At 32.3% G+C, this 7500-nt stretch overlaps 1 protein-coding gene across 1 annotated transcript in view; it reads right to left on the reverse strand.

Annotated features, from left to right (window-relative positions):
• Window positions 1-1187: 1187 nt before the first annotated feature.
• The window catches only part of LOC135195783 (kinesin-like protein KIF19), a 137858-nt gene continuing 131545 nt past the window's right edge, over window positions 1188-7500 (reverse strand). Inside the window, exons 14-16 of the mRNA XM_064222258.1 lie at window positions 5242-5301; window positions 4354-4507; window positions 1188-1240 (exon numbers count right to left, since the gene is read on the reverse strand). Of these exons, the coding sequence (XP_064078328.1) occupies window positions 1188-1240; window positions 4354-4507; window positions 5242-5301 (267 nt within the window). The remainder of the gene's footprint in view (window positions 1241-4353; window positions 4508-5241; window positions 5302-7500) is intronic.

The raw sequence follows: 7500 nt of genomic DNA on the forward strand, positions 1-7500 counted from the left end.
GGTCGCTCGTGGAAATCACTGACAAAAATTGTGGTCACTCGTGGAAAACACTGACAGAACATTGTGGTCACTCGTGGAAAACTCCGACAGAACATTGTGGTCACTCGTGGACAACTCGAAACTGTCAGTTTTAGTGCAGTACAACACAAAACATGTTTCTATCGGTGGGTGCACATGACGTTTAGCATTCAATTTTGTTTACACCAAAATAGAAGTAAAAATTCCTTGAAAAACAATCTAAACAAAAGTAAAGACTTAGTAATGAAATATGTAGCAGTTTTTGACCTCCACATGCCTGAACAAAGGCAAAAGCGCTTGGTACTGAATGTCTGCCTATCATTTTCCTGTGGTAATCGGCATAATGAAGTCACGGGCATCTACTGTGATTTTATAAGCATGAAATATGAAATATTGGTTCCTTTTATAAGAAAAGCACATCACACCCTGAAACATCGAAAGATAAAAATCGTCTAAATTACTTAAAAATTGAAAAATTATAACCAAGCTTGAAATCATCTTAAAATTCCTTGAGGAAAATGGTTAAATCCAAACAAAGAAGCGAAAGATCATGGTAATGAGAGCACGAACTCAACAAAGCTTCCTGATAAATGCTTAGATAACAGTGCTGGAGGCTCTCGTAGGCTCTCGTAAAAAGAAAAAAAAAATTACATAATATTAAAAGTTGCAAGAAGTCCGAGCAACCGTAAACAAATATGCACCTGAAAAAGCACACAAGATGTGACGCAAAAAGACAAACCATAAATTAACTCACACACACACACACAAAATATTTTTTTTCTTGGTGCCATGTGATATACAAATACAAGTCATTGATTGAGAGTCAGTGCAGTTTTTGTTGTAGCCACACCAAAGGCAAGCAGAAATGCAAGCAAACAGAATGCAAGCAGCGAATGCAAGCAGAATGCAAGCATCTTACTGAACATTTCTTTCACAGACAGATCTCTTTCGATACTGACAATCCTCATATTACATAAGGATATTTCTTACGTTATGTACAAGTTTTTCAAATTTCATTAAAATCTGCGAGCAAGAATATAAATATTCTAACATGATGAAAATGAACGAAAAGTTCTACAGTAATAAATGGAAAACATCTCTGCAACAGCCAAGATGCAATCAAAGTAGGAAAAGGATTAGCACTCTGACAGCCACAACAAACACAGGTATCACCCAAACAAAGACTTTCGTGTTGGCTTACCTACTGAGCCTCCTTGCATAGCTAAGGAAGAAAGTTGGTACTATTTCCAATTGGCGTCAAAGAAACACTTCATACATTCTACTAGATTTCTCAAATAGATAAAGACGGATCTTGGTCAAGAGAGCGAACCACTATTTGATTATATATTTATTTTTAGACATATATATATATATATATATATATATATATATATATATATATATATATATATATATTCCTCGACAATGTCTCATTAAAGGATGAAAGCTCTAGGTACAAATTTCTGATTACTTTTTCCTGTGGTAATGGCTTATATCATGAAGTCACGTTCATCTACTGTGATTTTTTAAAGCATATATATATATATATAAATATATATATATATATATATATATATATATATATATATATATATATTATACATACTATATAGATAGATATATATATATACATATATATTCTATAATATATTATATATATATATATATATATATAGATATGATAATATATTATACCATTTATATTATATAGATATATATATATGTACATATATATATCTATATATATATATATATATATATATATATATATATATATATATATATAAATATCAAAGTGGTATAATACTGTCGTGAAAAATAGTGGGTTCGCTCATCTTGACATAATTCCATAACACGTAACATAACAAGACTGCTATGATTTTATGAAGTTTAATATCCATATTTCACATAACCCACAAAACCGTAGGTATACTACAAACGTCAGGAATTCGCAGTAGTCTGATTCCTGTTTGCAAAAGACGTAACAAATGAATTTTTTACATCTAGAAATGATATACTAGAGATTAGGGTAACTTGACATGTCTTCTTAGAACATGAAAAGGGAGCTTTTGTCATAAAACTAAAAACAATAATTACAATAATTCACACCGTAATGACATCGTATTGTGAATTTGTTATTTTGAAAGGCAACAAGTCGTTGCATTCTTTCCCGTGATTATTTTACCTTAGAGGAATAAATAAAAGGCTTGGTTGCCAAAATAATTTTGCAATACACATTAAGAATCCAATTGAAAGTGTCTACAGATGGACTGATAAATTTGGCTTAAAACGAAAGCAGACTTTCTCAATATTTAGTTTTTGATGTTATAAAAAATAATATTGCTTTGAGAATATCAAAAGAGGTAATCGGCTTCTGAAGTCACTGTAGCAAAGATAATAAAACGTACTCTTTAATAAAAGCATCGTTGCTTTGACTGTAACACTGCAGAATGTGTCAAAAGCCATGAGAATTTAGAGCATATTAGAAAATATTAAAAAAAATATTAAATCATATGTGAAAAGCCATGAGAATTTACAGCATATTTAAAAAAAATAAAAATTAAATCATATGTGAAAGGCCATGAGACTTTAGAGCATATTAAAAAAATATTCTTAAAAATATTAAATTATATGTGAAAGGCCATGAAAATTTAAGAGCATATTACAAAAATATTTAAAAGTCATATGCGAAAGGCCACGAGAATTTACAGCATATTATAAAAATATATTTTTGAATATTAAATCATATGTGAAAAGACATGAGAATTTAAGAGCATATTAAAAAAAATTTTAAAAAAATATTAAATCATATGTGAAAAGCCATGAGACTTTAAGAGCATATTAAAAAAATATTTACAAAAAACATTAAATCATATGTGAAAAGCCATGAGAATTTAGAGCATATTCAATTTTTTTCTTTAAATATTAAATCATATGTGAAAAGCCATGAGAATTTAAGAGCATATTAAAAAAATATTTAAAAAAATATTAAATCATATGTGAAAAGCCATGAGACTTTAAGAGCATATTAAAAAAATATTTAAAAAAAACATTAAATCATATGTGAAAAGCCATGAGAATTTAGAGCATATTCAATTTTTTTCTTTAAATATTAAATCATATGTGAAAGGCCATGAGAATTTGGAGTATAATAAGTCTATAAAGGTAGAATAAACAAAAATTCACAACAGCCACTTATAAGTATGGAATTAAATGGTCGAGTAGAGTCAAACAATAGTTTCTCCATCTTCACGAGGAACCACTCAACTTTTCTCTTGACATTTTAACCTTCGATTTTTCCACATTCTATTTTGACACTTCACACTGATCAGCCGTCATACTGCATTAAATAATGCCGCTGGAAAAGCTACAGGGACATATGATTAATAACAATTCCTGAGTTGACCCTACTGACAATTTCAATATTCAGTCAAATATTTCGTCACTGATTCGCAGATAAATAGCTAACTGGGATCTTCAAGTAAGGAGACCTGGTCCTCTGCAGAAAGGAGAGATATAACAAAGGAGTATTTGAGGCTTTTTCCCCCTAATGCTGGGGTCACCAAACTTCGAAGCTAAAAGAACCATTTATATGGGCAATCATAAAAGCTAAAACAACCATTTATTTAGATAATAATAAAAGCTAAAAGAACCATTTATTTAGAGAATCATAAAACCTAAAAGAACCATTATATTTGCATGTTATGACAAACTAAGTAGTTACATATAGAGACTAAGAATATATACGTATTATATATATATATATATAATATATATATATATATATATATATATATATATATATATATATAATAATAAATTAATCTGTAATGACACTGAAAGGGCTACCTACTACAAAACCCAAGACATCACAAACAAGCAAATGGAAATCGAGAAAAGGAAATAAACAAAGGGGTGGAAAGATGCTCTGACAAAAGGGAGGAAACAAAAACAAGGCGTGATCCGACCTCCAGCTTGCTCGCGGCGCGTGTGCTCAAGTCTACGGTCAATAGTGTGTTTGTTTCACCAGCGAAAATTAAAATAAATACGCATAATTTTATTAGAAAACAATTGTTCTCTACTGTTTAACATGCACATGATTTATTTTTTACATTTTCATCTAAATAAACGAATCGTAAAACATCCTATCCTACATTCCTGTATCTTTCAACTCAATGCGGAAACACCTTTTTCAGACCTTTTTAGGATCTTTCATGGCCTACCTTTCCTACCCCCCTCACTGAACAACAACAACAACAAAGTAGGCTGACTCCCCGAGTAAGCGACACTCCTTGCTGTGGGAAGGAACAAGAAAGCGTCTCTCTGGGAACCGACCTTCGATCATCTGCCGCTGCCTGGTGATGATTTCGTCGGAGAGGTTCCTCTGTCTGTCGTACCGGAGGAGGAGGAGGTCTCGGCGCCTCAGCTCGTGCTCCTTCAGGAGGGCTTCGCTCTGCATCTCCACCTTCTGGATCTCTAGCTCGTGCACCTGTGGGAGGAGGAAGAGGAGGAGATTCCCTTTCGTCACTTCACAAAAGGTTGTCTGCAGGAGACCAACTCTATATGTGTGTGTGTGTGTAAGAGAGAGAGAGAGAGAGAGAGAGAAGCTCTAAAAGTATATACTAGAACATTTTACGGAAAGAGAGAGAGAGAGAGAAGAGAGAGAGAGAGAGAGAGAGAGAGAAGTAAATCCTCATTGGCTCTTAAAAGTGCATGCTACTGGAACATTCACGGAGAGAGAGAGAGATTGCAATATATCATTTCATCCCATCTCAATGTAATAGTATTTTGGTTGGTTACATAATTTCCTCACTCAATATTTCGGGATACCTCATGTGCGCTTACATTACAGGGAATATTTTTGCTGTCACACATATAATAATTCAGTAAACTTGAAGAACGACGAAAACGAGACGAAAACAACAACCATATGCTTTCGTTTCGAACCTACGTGTCAGACACATCAAAAGTGATTTACAAAAATGATTTACAAAAGCTTACTAGATGGGACAGAGAAAATCTAACATAAGTCATAAGAAAAGGTTGAAATATTATACGTGTGCATCTTGAGTCGACCGTAGACTGAAAAGTGATAATTCAAACTGCACGTAATACTCAAAGTTAAATTAAGTATATCTCAGTTCCACCAGACCACTGAGCTGATTATCTTATGTCAATCTGTGCATAAAAAAAGGTAACAAGGACCAATTACTGAACACTCACCTTGCACAACAGGGCCAGAAGTTCTTTCTGCTCATCGGTGGTGATTGTCGCTGGCAAGGCCTGGTAGACAAGGGGGTTGGGGAAGAGAAAGAATAAAAATCAATAACACAAGACAAGGGGCAATGCAAATGATGTTTTTTCCTAATGTCATATTTGCTACTGAAATCTCATGTATCTCTATGCATACAGGATTTCATAGTTCATATATGTATAATGTAATTTGGAACTGATGAATTTATGCATGTATGAATGTGTATATATATAAATGAAATGTCACATATCTCTATGTAAGTATATGGGATTTCATATATAATTATATATATATATATATATATATATATATATATATATATTACATAACTTCAGGAAAGCCGAAGACACATGACGAGTTAAAAGGGTTTATTCGTAAAGAAACGTTTCGCACAAGGAACTTTGTGCATCATCAGTCTGTTAAAAATAAAAGTACATTTTAAATTAATAAAAGCAAAATACAAATAAAAATTACAATCTAAAATAAAATTAAAAAATTTAAAAAATATAATTTAAAAATTAGCATAATTCAAAGTTAAAAGTGAATAAGAACATTAAAACACGACTACTAAAAACACCAACCATTCGCTAAGAAAGGAGGAGGAGAGAATGACTAGAAATGAGATTGAGGTCAGAAAGAAGAATATATGCCAGGTATAGCGGAGACGATGAACTACCGCTATTCAATGAGGGAACAAGCTTTTTGATAAATAATGACTCGAGTGTTGTTAAATACTCAGAGTCCTTATTGTAACCTAAAATGGAGAAGTGCTGTTTCTTGACTTCGATCTTACATTTGATGGCATGATTTTTGATATTTGAATGCTCTGGTCTACTTAATCTCTGGCCAGTTCTAAAACTATACCCATGTGGCTGCAATATCGCATTTGCAACAGCCTCTTGGTAGATCCAACGTAATACCAGGACATCCTGGGCACGTAAATTTATACACAACATTAGACCTCATAAAAGGCTGCAGACGATCTTAAAGCAGGAACAGGGAGCCAATTTTACTCGGTTATTTGATATTAATTTTAATTTTAAGCATGGAATTTCACCTTCAATGATTTGAGTAAGTTTCTTTGACAGTTTCAGGTTGGAAATATAAGGAATCGAGGCATACATGAGTTTCTTTGGAACGTCAACAATCGGTGGTACTGGTTTCAGATATTTAGTTAAAATTTTGTTAATTATTTTCTGAACTAAGTCTTTGGGATATGAATTTTGTTGGAAAAAAGATAGTATTTGCTTTATTAATTTAAAATGTACTTTTATTTTTAACAGACTGATGATGCACAAAGTTCCTTGTGCGAACTGTTTCTTTACGAATAAATCCTTTTAATCGTCATGTGTCTTCGGCTTTCCTGAGGTTATGAATGTATATGGAAGTTCCTGCATATCCTATATATATATATATATATAATATATATATATATATATATATATATTATATATATATTAAGTCAATATAGTCCACATTAGAGAAGAGAATAAAGACTCTAGTAGCTCGATAATTTCGCCATCCACAAGACATCTTCAAGAGTTTCATTTGAACTAAAAAGATAAGTGGTTACATAAAAATCATAAAACATTTTTCTCAAAGGTAAAATAAAATTAACAGAACAGTTGTCAAAGGACAAAATAGGTGTTTAGATCATAAACAAATGGTCAAATTAAAAAAAGTTGAAAGAGAGAACTATTCAACTATTTGGTGATTGGTCATATAAACTTTTCTCTGAATTTGTACTGTTGGGAAACAATATGAAGGAATAAAGGGTCCAATTTATATATGCCCTGACTGATACTGAAGTTCTTTTGTTTGCTAGAACATATGCAAGCTGTCTCTAACAAATTTCTAGCAAACGTATCTTTTCCCTTGAATAATATCTCTGCTTTGTTCCAAAGGATAGGACAGTCACAGTTTTGCACATGTAAATCAACAACACTGTTTGGGGAATTTGTCCTTATACAATATCGATGCTGGGAAATTAATTCTCTTATCAATAACTCTTCCGGTTTGTCCTAGATAGAATTTGCCACATTTACAAGGTATTTTTGTAAACAAACCGCACCTTCTTGTTTGGGGCTGTTGCAAATAACTGTCTGTCCCCACTATGTTGGAGCAACTGAAATACCACTTTCAAGTTGAATAATCTCAAAGGATAAACAATATCCTTGAATAAAGGGTTGATAGGGAGAACCAGAGTATTACTCATATCATATTCCCGT

Source organism: Macrobrachium nipponense, chromosome 23, assembly GCF_015104395.2.
Source record: "Macrobrachium nipponense isolate FS-2020 chromosome 23, ASM1510439v2, whole genome shotgun sequence".
Taxonomy (NCBI): Eukaryota; Metazoa; Arthropoda; class Malacostraca; order Decapoda; family Palaemonidae; genus Macrobrachium; species Macrobrachium nipponense.